This window comes from Balaenoptera musculus, chromosome 8 (genome assembly GCF_009873245.2).
Source record: "Balaenoptera musculus isolate JJ_BM4_2016_0621 chromosome 8, mBalMus1.pri.v3, whole genome shotgun sequence".
NCBI classification, from domain to species: domain Eukaryota; kingdom Metazoa; phylum Chordata; class Mammalia; order Artiodactyla; family Balaenopteridae; genus Balaenoptera; species Balaenoptera musculus.
The window spans coordinates 71,424,962-71,440,434 of NC_045792.1; the positions used below are offsets into that span (position 1 = coordinate 71,424,962).

At 37.6% G+C, this 15,473-nt stretch overlaps 1 protein-coding gene across 3 annotated transcripts in view; it reads right to left on the reverse strand.

Moving 5' to 3' along the window:
* TSG101 (tumor susceptibility 101) overlaps window positions 1-15,473 on the reverse strand; it is a 50,091-nt gene that overhangs the window by 13,248 nt on the left and 21,370 nt on the right. The window contains exons 5-8 of one of the 3 annotated variants that reach the window (XM_036860939.1): window positions 14,484-14,610; window positions 14,359-14,385; window positions 11,032-11,098; window positions 5,176-5,267 (exon numbers count right to left, since the gene is read on the reverse strand). In XM_036860939.1, the coding sequence (XP_036716834.1) occupies window positions 5,176-5,267; window positions 11,032-11,098; window positions 14,359-14,385; window positions 14,484-14,610 (313 nt within the window). Of the gene's footprint in view, window positions 1-5,175; window positions 5,268-11,031; window positions 11,099-14,292; window positions 14,386-14,483; window positions 14,611-15,473 lie in introns of all 3 variants that reach the window. The other 2 variants (XM_036860938.1, XM_036860940.1) reach the window with 2 other exon arrangements.

Genomic DNA, 15,473 nt, shown 5'->3' on the forward strand with positions numbered 1-15,473 from the left:
GTGGGATCTTTGCTGCAGCGCATGGGCTTCTCTCTAGTTGTGGCGCGCGGGTTTTCTCTTCTTTAGTTGTGGCGCGCAGGCTCTAGGGTGCATGGGCTCTGTAGTTGTGGTGTGCAGGTTCCAGAGAGTGTGGACTCTGTAGTTTGCAGCACGTGGGCTCTAGTTGAGGTGCGCAAGCTCAGTAGTTGTGGCATGCGGGCTTAGTTGCCCCGTAGAACGTGGGATCTTAGTTCCCTGACCAGGGATTGATCCCACATCACCTGCATTGCAAGGCAGATTCTTTATCACTGGACCACCAGGGAAGTCCCAATAAATCTTAAATCTTTCTTAATTTGGATTAAAATATCAAACAACTTCATCACTCCCAGATCACTGCCACCTGGGTACACCACCAGCACATCAGGGTCTGACAGAGAGTGCTATGCATGAATCAAGGTAGAGTGACTGGTCCCTCATGCCACTCTTCCCTATCCAATAGTTTGGAATTCTGCATGGGAATGCCCAGCTGGGGACCAAAGCTTTTCTTGAATGCCCGTCTTTCAGCCCTGAAAACATACAGATGACCAATATCCATACCTGCTTCTGCTGTATTCTGGCATGTGCTATTAAGAGAACAAACAAGTATTAATGTTGTCTCCTAAACTTATTCTTTGTAACTTGGTGGCGGTCAAGTAGTTTTAAACCTTTAAAATCAGAGTTCAAGTTCTCTTATAGTTTTGGCAATGCCAACTTGGTAAAAGTTATATGCCACTCCTAACAAAAATGTTTTACTCTTAAGAAACATAATTGAATCTGAAGAAACAGAAATTTAAATTTTTAAGTTTTTTAGATATCAAGAAAAGTTTACCTTCCTTCTGATGCTTTTGTTGATATATAATGCCTGCAATGGGCAGAAAATCTAAGGAAAACTGTCCAAATTCCACATCTTTTCCCACTGATCTTCCAGTAGAAAATGTTTTTGCTAGTCACTTGCAAAGATGATATACAAAAAATACACCTGGGACTTCCCTGGTGGCTCAGTGGTTAAGAATCCGCCTGCCAATGCAGGGGACATGGGTTCCATCCCTGGTCCGGGAAGATCCCACATGCCACGGAACAACTAAGCCCGTGCGCCACAACTACTGACCCTGCGCTCTAGAGCCCGAGTGCCACAACTACTTGAGCCCACACACCGCAACTACTGAAGCCCACGCGCTTTAGGGCCTGTGTGCCGCAACTACTGAGCCCGTGTGCTGCAACTACTGAAGCCTGTGCGCTTAGAGCCCATGCTCCGCAACAAGAGAAGCCACCACAATGAGAAGCCCGAGCACTGCAACGAAGAGTAGCCCCCGCTCGCTGCAACTAGAGAAAGCCCACGTGAAGCAACAAAGACCCAACGCAGCCAAAAAAACAAAACAAAAAGAACACCTGGTCTTACAGTAACGTCAACGAAGAATTTAAGTTATAGATCACAACTTTTCCCTCATTAAATAATACAAATGAATTAAAATATCACTGCAGTTGCCCAGACCTGATGGAAAAGCACCACCAACAGGTTTTCCACTATTCAACAGCTACCTTCACTGCTTAGTCAATGCCCTCAGTGAGCACCAATCTCATGAAGGTGGTTTTAAAAGTCAGGTTAGTCAGGAAGCTGTCTGCCAAGTAACAAAAAAGCTATAAAAAGACATGACAAAACAAATTCTCTGATTATCATTCTTTTAAAGGTTGTTGTTCAAAATCTACATGTAATGGAGTCAGAAAGAGCTGTTTTAAGTCCCAAGATCTGCATCAATCCTCAGTCTTCTGCAATATTTCAGAAGAGACTGCTATTAAGAATCTAATCTCTATTACTTCTATTTTTTTTTTTCCCAACCTCACTGCATAGCATGTGAAATCTTGGGATCTTAGTTCCCCGACCAGGGATCGAACCCTTGCCCCCTGCAGTGGAAGTGCGGAGTTTTAACCACTGGACCGCCAGGGAAGTTGCCTCTATTACTTCACTTTAAGTGGTTCTTTTACTTCAATATTGTTGGAGATGGTTAAAAATCAACACTTGCACAGGTATCCACATCAATAATAAGACATGAGTTAATTAATGATGCCTTGAAACAGGTGTTTGTTTTACCTCATAAAATCAAAATCTTTAAAGTGAAACTATCAAGTTCCACAAAGGACAAATAACCACTTTCATTCTTTCTCATGGCCTTAGTAGCACAGAGAATAATAGCACAGATCCTGATGGCCACTGACAGACTGAGAAAATGTTGACTCTTTGTGAACTCTAACATTCAGATGATACTTTTATGTTTCTGCTTTCCTTTATGACAATTTTGAAGTTCAACAGTGTTTTGCACAATGTACTACTAAAACAAGTAGGCAAGCAACAAAGGGTAGAAAAACAACATACATTAAAAGGATATCCTAGATTATCATAAAATGATAATTTGTTTCTAGCCTTTCTAAGAAAGTACTCTTAAAAGTACAATAAAATATTAATTGCTTTGATTCTTGTTCTAAAAACAAACATTAGATTTGATTTAAAACGTACCATTTTCTCCATATTCCTATTTTTTTGATGTATGGATATCATCTATTCTAAGTTATAAAATGCTTCATACCTATTGTAGTGAAATGAGTTAACATAAAAAACATCTTTAGGAACTGAGGTTCTCTACAAATCAAATACTATCATCTCAGTGAGAAACAGGGTAACAAATAGCACTATTCCTATTTTACTGATGATGCCTGAGCCATAATGGAGAGCTTAACAAGATTTAGTGTGTTTTGCTTGTGGATTAATGATCTCGCATCATCAGGTTTCTAACTCAAGCATTTAAATTACATTGTTAAAAAAAGAGCTATATTACAGAAGGATGAGAACATTTTTAAAAAACAAAACCATTGCCACTCGAATCTCAATAACTAGAATGCATCAATGACAAAAACAGCTGAAGAAAATGCTCTTTTTGGGGGAAGGGGAGATATTTACAGCGATCTCAGGATGCTTACAATTGATCAGAAAATGTAACAGAAAAGTAAACTTCACAAGATTCTACATTCAGACACTCAGTAAAATATTTAGATGAACTTCTATATATCAAGCACTGTTCTAGATGTTGGGCATGTGTGTATATGTGTGTGGGGTTGGTGATGGGAGTAGATTGGTCAGGGTAGGCCTGACTGCTCCACACAAAGGGAACAGGTAGTGGACGAATCCTAAAACAGAAGAGTAGTAGGAGATGAGTTCAGAGAGGTAACAGGGGGAGGAAAGCAGGATCACAAAGGGCCTTCTAAGCCTCAGAAATTTGGATTGAACGCTGAGTGAAATGGGAAGACATTGGAAGGTTCTGAGTAGAGGAGTGATATAATTTATTTATCTTTTAATAGGATCATTCTGGCTGTTGTGTTAAAAACAGATGTAGGGACTAAGGAAAGAAGAATGCTTTTTAGGAGGCTTTTGAAGTAAATTAGATGAAAGATAACGGTGACTTGGATCGGCACTGGATGTGATCAGATTCTAGATGTATTTTGAAGATAATTGGTTCTTGATGAAGAATCAAGGATGACACCAAAGTTAGAGTATTGAGTAGGTATCACTGGAGGTGGGAAAGCATCATAGAAAGATCGAGAGTTTAATTTTGGTCACAACGAGTTTGAAATGTCTATTAAATATCCAAATGGAGATATTGAGAAGGGAGCTTGGATATAAGAATCTGGAATTCTGGAGAGTGGTGTAAGCTGGAAACAAATTTGGGAAGTGTGGACACAGAAATGGTATTTAAAGCTATGAGACTGGTAGAGATCACCAGGAGAGTGAGTATAGAGAATGCCAAGGACTGAGCCGGGGGCATTCCAATATTAAGAAAAGGAGGGACTTACAAAGGAGACTGAGCATGAGTACCAGTGAGATGGGAGGAAAAACAAGTGAGTCTGGGGTCTTAGAAAGCAAGAGAGGAAAGTGTATCAAGGAGATACAACTGTGTCAAATACTGCTGACAGGCGAAGTAAGTGGAGACTGTTTAATTGGCCACTGGATTTAACATCATAAAGGTCAATGGTGACCTTGAGAGAAGCAGCTTTAGTGGAAGGACATGAGGGAAATCCCACATGGAGTGGTTCAAGAGTGAAAGGAAGAAGAGGAATTGAAGGTAATAAGTACGGATAATTGTTTCAAGGAGTTTTGCTCTAAAGGGGAATGAAGAAATGGAATACTGGTGGCAGGGAAAGGGAAATTAAGAGGAGGATTTTTAAAGGTTTTTAGGGCATATTTTTGGGTGCTGATGAGAGCAACCCAGTAGAGAACAAAAACTGATGATGAGAGGGGAAAGTGCTGAATGATGTCCCTGAGTAAATTAGAGAGGATAAAACCTAGTGGGTAGAAATAATGATCTGTGGTAACAGGGAGAAGGCAGATATGGTAGGGGCAGATAGTCATGTAGAGGGTTGGGGGGTCTGTAGAAGTTCTTGTATTGCTTTCATTTTCTCAACTGAAGAAAATTATATTTCAGGTAACTCTACTAATAAGCAACATAAAAAACCAAGAACTACTGGTCTGCAATAATTTATCTTATTTGATCCACTCATATTTCCCAATGGTGCTTTCTTTTAAAGATGCTCATCTGTTTTTACATATAACCAGGCTAGGAAAACCTAAGTATCTGTTAATAGTTCAACACACATTAACGTTCACCAATAAATATGTGAAACACAGGAAAGAGTGATAAGAGTCAATCAAATTTACTTTTATGCCCTGGTAGAAGGCTCATTTATATGATGATAAATCATTTCAAGTTTTAGAGTACAGGACACTGATCATTAAGAGTTTTTGGTCTAAAAAGAAAGAGTATTCTAACATTTCACATGTAAAAGTGAAGTGGGGGGAGGTGTGATAAAATTGATGATATTTAAGGGTACAAATTTATAACGAGTAGTAAGCAAGCCATAGAGATCTAATGCGCAGTATAATGGATATAGACAATAATACTGTATGATAATTATGTAATGTAATAAATACCGCTATAATGCAATCATATTACAATATATAAATCTATCAAAGTAACACACTGTACTCCTTAAACTTACACAATGTTACATATCAAACTTATTCAATAAAAAACAAAAGTGAAATGCACTTTTCACAACAGGAGACTGACTTTCCTTATGTGGAGAAATACAGTTTTGAATGGTACTTACCAACAGTGGTCACAGGAGGCTGGGAAGGGTACTGGGAACTTGTTGTGGCAGGATACTGACTGCCAGGTGGGTAAGGACAGCCTGGGTAACCACTAAAGAAAAGAACATAAAACATTAAATGTTAAGATGACCCAACTCTACAGTATCTTTAAGAACCCCATTCAGGGGACTTCCCTGGTGGTCCAGTGGTTAAGACTTCACCTTCCAATGCAGGGGGGTGTGGGTTCAATCCCTGGTCGGAGAGCTAAGATTCTACATGCCTCGCGGCCAAAAAAACCAAAAAACATTTAAAAAAACCCAGAAGCAATACTGTAACAAATTCAATAAAGACTTAAAATAAACAAACAAACAAACAAAAAAACCCACCCCATTCAGGAAGCTAAGCTTGATATTCCATTGTCTTACCAGTTAATGACTTTACAGTTTTAGAGCTACAGGTGTCTATTCAAGCAAAGCTCTACAAAAATTCCATTAATGACACTGGGTTTACTCTTAAAGTAAATGATTAAAATACTCTTGCTTGGCCCTGGTTTTTTTTTTTTTTTTTTTGGCTGCAGCATGCGGGATCTTAGTTCCCTGACCAGGGATCGAACCCGTGCCCTTACAGTGGAAGCACAGAGTCTTAAACACTGGACCACCAGGGAAGTCCCTTGGGCCTGGTTATTTGAGGGTCACCTTCACAGTAGCAGAAAGCAACTCGAGTTTTTCTAAGGGCAGTCCAACAGTATCAGAACTGAAAGCAACAAATATTTTGTGAGAACTTTTCCATTCTGATTTCCTAGCATACAGGGAAATAATATTATTTAATTTTTACCTGTGGTTCATTGATAACCTTTTTGAATGTCTGATCTGAAAATACTCCTCTTGAGATAAAGTTTTAAAAGCTTCCTCTTCACTCTAAGGAAGGTTTGTGTCATTCCTGTATTCACATCAGAGTTGGAAGAAACTTTCCTTAGAAGTATTGTCCTCCAATCTCCTATCCAACATTGTTTCATAAATATCATTTACAGTATCCCTGACAAATGGTCATCTTTCTCTACTGAACACTAACTGCATTTTGACACAGTAACCTCTAATTAATGGTCCTAAATTTGCACTCTGGAAGATCACTTGAATATTTGAAGACTTCTAACATTTTCCCCTCAGTCTTCTCTTCTTCAGGTGAAATATTTTTAATTCCTTCAACCATTCTTCACAGCTCTGATTTTCAGATCTAATCACTTTCCTCTGAATGATCACTAATTTGGCAGTGTTTCCCTTATAATGGAGAAGAAAAGGAACAGGATGATTACTATAGCTACCTGTTAGTTGAACAATCAATTTTGATGAATCCTATTTTATCTACAATTGTCAGATCTATGACATTTGCAATTCTGATTAACATGCCTTCTATGAGTCCATTAAAATTACTGACTAAAAAGACCCAGCCCAGAGTTCCGGAGCAAGAGCTCTGAGTTGATAGTCAGTAATCCTTTTATAGGGCAGTGGCTCAAAGATTCTCTCCTATGTGTACTACTAGTTCACACTTTATAACTTGTCACCAACAAAAAAATTTTGTGTATAACTTGTTGAGGATTCAATGTAATCATGATACTCTCTTATCGATTAGTATAAAAGTAAAATCAAAAAAGAAAAAGGTTAAGCATTTCTGTTCCCAGTGGACACATGCTGAATGCTATTGCACAGCACTTTTGTTTTAGTCGCTCTAGTAATCCATGCTGCAAGGAAACAATGTCAATCTTATTCAAATTTCTGAATCTACCTTTTTGAACACTGGAATAAATTTGCTTTTTCTGGAGTTCCTCCCATTTTGCATACTTTTTCAAGGACAATTTGTGATTTTATTGCTGAATTTTTCAGTAAGTGGTATAAAACTCCTCTAGGCCTACAGATATTAACTTCAGAGAACTCCCTGTCTCTTTATTTAGTTTGCTTAATTTCTCCTTCGTAGTTATTCTCTATGTTCAGGGTTAACAACTTTTCTTGAGTATAAAAATAATTTAGTAGTACTATTTTCTATCTTTGTACATTATTAAACAATTTGCCCTATGTAGGAAATCTTTTTCAGATTTTTAAGAGCCCTTTTGGACTAAGTGTATTTAAAAAGAATTTCCCAACACTCTTATATTCCTTTTTCTTTATGTGCCCCTTCAAAATTTACTATTTATTCTATTTAAAGCACTGTTTTCAAGTGCTTGAGGCAGGAGCTAAAGTATGAATCCATCTCTTCCTCAAGATACTAATAATCAAAATAGGGCGAGATCCCTGTAAACAATCCTGATAGGATAAAGAAAACAATAAATGCTAAATAAAACTTCAGGAAATGTGTACAGTTGATCCTTGAACAATATGGGTTTGAACTGTGCTGGTCCACTTATATGCAGATTTTTTTCACTACATACATACTAGACTACTATACAAGCCACAGTGGGTTGAATCCGAGGATGCGAAACCTCAGATATGACAGAGAGGCCCGACTATAAAGTTATACTTGGATTTTCAATTGCAAGGAGGGTCGACAACCCTAGCCCCCCGACCTCCCCCTGATGTTCGGGAGTCAGCTGTAGTGGAAAATCAATACCAGCTAGAGGAGATCAGAGAAGGTTTGGGGAGATGTGTAATACCTATGACAGTTGCACCTTTATTAAAACTCTTCAGGGGCTTCCCTGGTGGTGCAGTGGTTAGGAATCCGCCTGCCAATGCAGGGGACACGGGTTCGAGCCCTGCTCCGGAAGGATCCCACATGCCGTGGAGCAGCTAAGCCCTTGCGCCACAGCTGCTGGGCCTGCGCTCTGGAGCCCGCGAGCCACAACCACTGAAGCCCGCGTGCCTAGAGCCCGTGCTCCGCAACAAGAGAGGCCGCCGCAATGAGAAGCCTGCACACCGCAAAGAAGAGGAGCCCCCGCTCTCCGCAACTAGAGAAAGCCCACGCGCAGCAACGAAGACCCAACACAGCCAAAAATAATAAATTTAAAAAAAAAAAAACAACACTCTTCAGTCCTCCTACTCATAACCCTATATTCTCCAGCCATATTAGAGTGTTTCCTTATTCTTTCCTGGGATTTTTTTTGGCTTTCACACCTTTGATTACATAAAATTGAGTGGGCTGAACTTAATAACCAGTAAGTTTCCTCTGATATAAAATGTTATTACTGTTTACTGCTCCCTCCACCTCTAAATACTTACTTTTCTTTTAAACCATTTCCTTCATTTATGAAGCTATCTCTAAGCTCCCACCTCCAAATCAGATGTGACCTCTCCTTTAAAGCTGTTTATCACAGCACTTAACATTTTCTGTCTTTTCTGATATCAGAAACTGTTTTCTAATAATACATGCTTGCTAGTACATATACCAAAACTGGAACAACTATCCTTGACATACTTTTTAGTTTCCTTGTATACATGCTGCAAGGTGCTAAATAAAACTTTCAAAAGATCTTAAAATTTTAAAGAGACCTTAGAGATCATCTAGTCCAACTTTCCGCAGCAAGAATAAATATTCTCATATTCACTGTTGTAAAATAAAGATTCTTGAGTCACTGATTTACTAATTCTCCTTTAGGATAAAGCGAGAAGAGAAAGAGGTTCTGAGGCTCTTCTGCCAAGACCTTGCATATGCAGAAGGATACAGACAGTAATGTGAGTACAGTTACCCTTAACAACTCATAAGCCTGTCATGAGATTAAAAGTTACATTTCAAAAAAAACCCAAAAAACAAAACGCATCAAATCTTTGCAAAATAGCTACCTCAAAAAGGAACTTCTGGGGGCTTCCCTGGTGGTGCAGTGGTTGAGAATCTGCCTGCCAATGCAGGGGACGCGGGTTCGGGCCCTGGTCTGGGAAGATCCCACATGCCGCAGAGCAACTAGGCCCGTGGGCCACAATTACTGAGCCTGCGCATATGGCTCGGCAACGAGAGGGGCCGCGATAGTGAGAGGCCGGCGCACCGCGATGAAGAGTGGCCCCCGCACCGCAATGAAGAGTGGCCCCCACACCGCGATGAAGAGTGGCCCCCGCTTGCCACAGCTAGAGAAAGCCCTCGCACAGAAAAAAAAGACCCAACAAAGCCATACATACATACATACATACATAAATAAAAAGAATGTAAGCAGACAAGAATAGCATTAAAAAAATTTAAAAAAAAAAAAGGAACTTCTGGGCTTCCCTGGTGGCACAGTGGTTAAGAATCCGCCTGCCAATGCAGGGGACATGGGTTCAAGCCCTGGTCCGGGAAGATCCCACATGCCACAGAGCAACTAAGCCCGTGAGCCACAACTACTGACCCTGTGCTCTAGAGCCTGCGAGCCACAACTACTGAGCCCGCACGCCACAACTACTGAAGCCCGCACGCCACAACTACTGAAGCCCACGCACCTAGAGCCTGAGCTCCGCAACAAGAGAAGCCACCACAGTGAGAAGCCCACGCACCACAATGAAGAGTAACCCCTGCTCGCCTCAACTGGAGAAAGCCCGCACACAGCAACAAAGACCCAATGCAGCCAAAAAAAAAAAAAAAGAAATAAAATAAATTTTTTTAAAAAAGGAACCTCTTACAAATAACCTCACAAAAGACACTTTTAAGGTTATGTAAGATGAGTAAGATTTACATTTCTGTCAATATTTTCAGCCTTCATTTTTATCTACAGGTTTCTCTGAAGTGGCTTCATTGTTCAGAAGTCCATTTCCTTATTGTGCTTCTAATAACCATTCCCTATATGCCCAAAGTTCCTTCTTACTAGCAACTGTTCATTATAAAGCCTTGTAATTTCAAGGCTTCAGACAGAATTCCATTTCTAGAACTTAATCAGAAAATTAAAGGCCTCAAGAAATCTAAAACTTACAACTTGTTTATATATAACAATCACAGGAATCTTTCTCTCTTGTCTCTGACAGATGTTCATCTAGTCTCTGCTTACCCAGATAAATGTAACTGAATAATTACTACCCAGAAAGGCGCCCAAATAAATGTTTGCTAAATTTAACTTATAAGATCCTGCATATTATATATGTATATACATATATTTATTTATGGCAGGTGTTCCAGAATTCTAGCTGCATTTATCTGTGAGGTTCTATGAAGCTAAGAAGAGTTAGCAGGGTTAAAATTTTTTTGTTAATTCTTGTTAATTTCGAGTAGCTGGAAAATTTCATCTAGGCACCAAGTATATGCCAGTCTTGCATTCTAAGTTAGCCCCAAGACCACCTTTGGAAAGTACTCCTAGATTACCCCTGGAACAGGTGCACATTTAAAACATGGATTAATAATTATTTCTTATTGATTTTTCTAGTATGTATTATTCATAGACTGATTTCACTATTAATTTAATTTACCTCTGTTATGTTATTAACATATGGATAATAAAGGTTGGTAGTACGTGTAGTCTATGAACTGAATAAATAAATATGGGGACAAGACTGACCCCATCATATGCACCATTAATTCATTCCCTGTAGTTTACAGAAAAGGTCAGTTTTTTTAGAAGGATATTAAAATATTTTTCTCTGTGGCTGAAGTCATCATAATTAGTATTCCATTAATCTTTCAGCCATTTACACTGGATATACAGAGTTCTTAAAAGGAAAGAAACAAGGATTTCAAGGTACAAAACTAATCAAGATTATTGTCATTTCCCCACCCCTTTCCTCTCTCTAAATAGAATGCAGCTGCATTTCTCTAAATGGAAAAAACTCCTCTTGAACTATGTATATACCATAAAATTTCAGCAATAAACTGAGTTTTACCTTCCATTAAATTGCAACTAATTTCACTTTAATGCCCTAGTTAGCACCCATTATTTTTATTCTAGATCTAACAGAATTTCTAATACAATTATTCAAAAGATAATTTTTCATTACCTGGGATTGGGAGGGTATCCGGATGGGTATGCAGAAATTCCACTTGGCATGCCTGGCATGTAGGAAGCTAAAAATAATTTTTAATATTTTAAAATAGTATGCATAGTCCTGGATATATAGGGTATCAAATAAGACATATATCACCATCAAACCACAGCAAAATTTCATACAGTTAAAGAATTCAAATCTCAGCACTGAAACAAAACACTCCAGCCATATTAGTTCTTCACTGCAACTAATAAATATCTTCAAATCACATAACTCTAAAAGCATTAAACATGACAATTCCAACAAGGATTAACTGGCGAACAGGTCAACCTGGTCAGCTCTTCAAGCTCTCAAGGAGTCTATAACCTGAGACAGGAGCCAATTCAGTTTGGAATTTAGAGGAAGGTAATTGTGCCCTCCTCTGGTCCAAGGTCAGCTTCTTAGAAAGTGACCTCTTTATTACATCTAAGATATCTTTTGATATTTTCTTGCAAGATTATGTTGACCAATTAGCACAGCTGGTTTTGTTGGCTTGACTGAGGACTTTAAACGACTTCAAATTACTACAAGAAGTCCTAAACAAAACTTATATTCAGCCAGACTGGTTAAAACAAACAAAAGCTTGGAAATACTAGGTGGAAAAAGGTTCAAATCTAGCAAGCATAAAGAATGCTTTATATGTATTTTAAAGAGAACACTAATGACAAAGAAGTAGTCAGTGGTGCCAAGAGGCTAACCAACATCGAGGAAGAAAAAGAGAAGTTAATTTTGGCCTTAACTGGAAACAACTTGTCTGAGAATCAAATTAACCTCAGTGAAATTTTTCTCACTGAATATAATGATGAATTAGCCCTTAATCCAATCAGTGAATATTTTAGTGCCTTTCTGTGAAAGGCACTGGATTAAAAAAAAAAAAAAAAAGAAAGAAAGAATTCCTGGCCTCAAGTTGCTTATAGTCTAGTGAAGGAGATAAACAAGAAAAGAATAAAAATACAGAGTGATAAGTGTCATGACAGGGGAAGTACAGAGTGATATATATGGGATCATACAGGAGGTAGCTAATTAAATGTAGGAGGTGGGGGTAAACAAGAGTGATCTAGTAGATGAATGGTATACAAAGGCTTGAAGAGAGAAGTGGAACACTCAAAATATAAACTTTTACAGCACATAATGCAAGTGGATGGGAGAAGTATGCTGGGCTCTGACTAAGGGCCTTAAACGTCTTTATCAGAGTTGCTGAGCTTACATCCCCAAGTATCAGTGTTCATAGTCCTCTTGTTAGGATGAATCTATAGATGTCATAAGTAAATTTTTTCTTAAGTATAATGAAGCTAAGGATGATGTTCAATGTTATTTCATAAAGGGAAAAAAAACCTCCCAAAATGTCGTAATTGCTAGATCTCATAAAACATTTCTTCCTGGGCCAAAACACAGTTGATCTTTATGAACATCAAAAGATGAGGCCACTATTAGGTGTCAGCAACATATACAGTCAATTACTAGTTTCTCTCCCCATTCCAGTTTCTCTTAAACACATATAAACCACCACTTCACAGTTATAAGCAATTTCCTCATAATTATAGGCAATTTTCCTTTCTAAGGTTCTGAAAAGCTAGTAATTTGACCAAAATCTTCAAATTTTGATTTTGGGAAACAACAAAAGTTGAGTCCAAGACTGGTAAGGAAGCAGATAATAAGGTGAAGTAATTTCAGAGCCAGAATAAAATGGAATACAAATAAGCATAATATATGGGGTTATTATAAGGATTAAATAAGAACTAATATGAAGTGCTTAGCTGTGTCTCATAGTTACCACTGAATAAATGTTGACTATTACTGTTAGTTGTCAAAAAATGAGGTTTGGGCACAACACTTTTTTAGTGTGACTTATAGCTAGCTCAAAAGTCGTCCTAAAACCAGAGATGAAAAATGTTTACAGTAATGATAATAATAATAATAATAACAGAAGTATATAATTTCTTAACTACACGATCGTATTTGTTTAAGTATGGATCCAAATTTCTGGGCTGTTCCTTGATGTGTGGGTGTAGGACGGAATTCAGACTTTCATTTCTTTGCAGTCATACATAATAATAATGAATATCACTTAAATGTATAAAAAGTATTAAAACTGTAATGGATAGACAATAAGTTGGTCTCTTTTAGTAATTTACTTATATTAGCTCTATATTGTTTAATGTGATTTATAGTGAGTGAGTGCAAAATGGAAGTGTAATAGTGATCTCTTTAGTGAGGTCTCTTTCTTGAATGCTGCACTTCCAATGTTAATATAAAACTAAAAGAAATTTAGGAAAAAAATGTTGCTTAGGGGACTAACATTCTGAAAAGGTTACCTTTATCTTAAGTGGTCACTGGCTATGTTATTTGAGCAAATAAATGTGAACGATGATCTAGGAAATATTTTGCATTTCAACATTAGATGGGCAAGATAATCTAACCTTGGATATTAAAGTCAACAGAATTTATTAAGATGAAAACAAATTTCTGATCCAAAAGAATCCCTAGAATCTTTATTAAAAGAGCAACAAAATGCTACAACCAAGCTTATTCTGGGAAAGCAGGGAAGGAAAAGGAAATGGATTCAGAAAGTTCTGTTAGATTCCCATTCAGCCTGTTAGTCAAGATGCTCCTCAAGGCAGAATGGATTAAAAAGGAAGAGGATAATTTTCAGCAGGAGGAAAATGAAAGCTCACATAATCTAACTTACAAGATAAATTAAGTCTGGTTAATTATCTTAAACAAAATTTGTTTAAAAAAATCACAGCTCAAAACACAATGAACAGGTTTAGTAAAGTCAAAACAAGTAAGTACAACCAACTCTCAATTATCCAGGGTGATTTTAAAGTATCAGTAAGAATTATTTTTGAAAAACCCAGAAATAATAGAGATAATGTACACCAGTTAGGGGAGAATTGATATTGACTCCATGCCCCCACCCTCTCCACTCAAAGTAAAATCATGAATTGGTTGTACTCAAGAGAAGAAAGCTGAGAGCTAGATGTCCATTGTGTACACCCAGAATAGCTGAATGTGAATGATATAGTTTACTTTATAATTGATTCTCATCTACAGCACTGATCCTGGAGTTGCAAAGAAAAGGTCAGATTGCCTTTCAAGTTGTATCTGCTTCCAAACGGATCGAATAAAGCTATTCCATGGCATGCATAATTAAAAAAAAATTCCAGCTCTATTCCAGCATTCTTTCTCTTCCATTTTGGAATCCAGCACACCCATAGTTAGATTTCTACCCACAAACGAAAGCCCAAATGCCAGTCTTTGTTGGGAATCTGTACATGCAGATGTGGGGCCTCAGAATACCTCCAAAAAATCCACTAACTTGATAAGCTAAAAAGCAAAGTGAAGTCATCAAAAAAAATTTTTTTACAAGATTTTGTTTTCTTTTGTTTATATGAGTTTAAAAATCAAATCTCAGTTCTACTTACTATTTGGTGGCCCTGTTGCCTGGTATGGTGGATAGGATGCTGAAATAGTAGGACGAGAAAAGACTGGAGGTTCTTCTCCAAACACCACAATCATAACTTGAATAAGCCCCAACAAGTCTGACTGTGGCTAAAAACGGAAAACAAATTTAAGTCATTTACAGATTTACTTTTTGGCAATAAGCAAAAGTCTGACCATTTCTTATCTGTTTTCAACTTAGCTCAACAATTTCCTTTGTAGGACCCCAAACATGAAAATTCCATTTAATTAATTTAATACAGCTAGGTGATTTCTACTTATTATTTATGTGTACCAAGGCTGCTACTTCATGTATATAAAAAAAGCACTAGCCAAAGCAGTATACTACAAAATTCAGATGGTATTGTTCTTCACTTGACTCCATACAGCTAACCAAAATTTATTATATTTCCAGTGGACAAATTAAGGATTCTGGTACAAACTCAGGGATAGATGTAAGCAGTAGTCACAAATATTATTTAAGGCCTTTAAAAGATAACAATGTTACCTTGGAAACACGTGTTCCTAGATTAATTTTTATTAAAGATAGTATTATGCACTCTGAAATTATAGGTAGACTCCATTTTAGAAATCACTAGATTGTTGTACAAAAGATATAAATTATTAAAGGATCTTTCCTTCCAATACCATAGTTACAAAGAGAGTGCCTGTATCCCATAAAGGCTGCTAAACTTTTTTCTCAAGTATCTATTGATCACTAATTTAAGACAAACTATGCTAGGCAAAGTTGTTCAAACTGACTTATCTGATGGTTCTGTTTTCACCCATTATATTTTGTGTATATCTCACCTCACATACTTCATTCATTAGTTCATCAGGTTCTGAAGGATTACTCAATTATCTTGATCAGCTAATCATCTTCATAACTTCCCTTCTCCTGATAGAAGAGTTTACCAGCAGCTTTCAACTTTCCAAAGCACCAATTTTGTTCCATTCTGTCCCAACGTATGGAC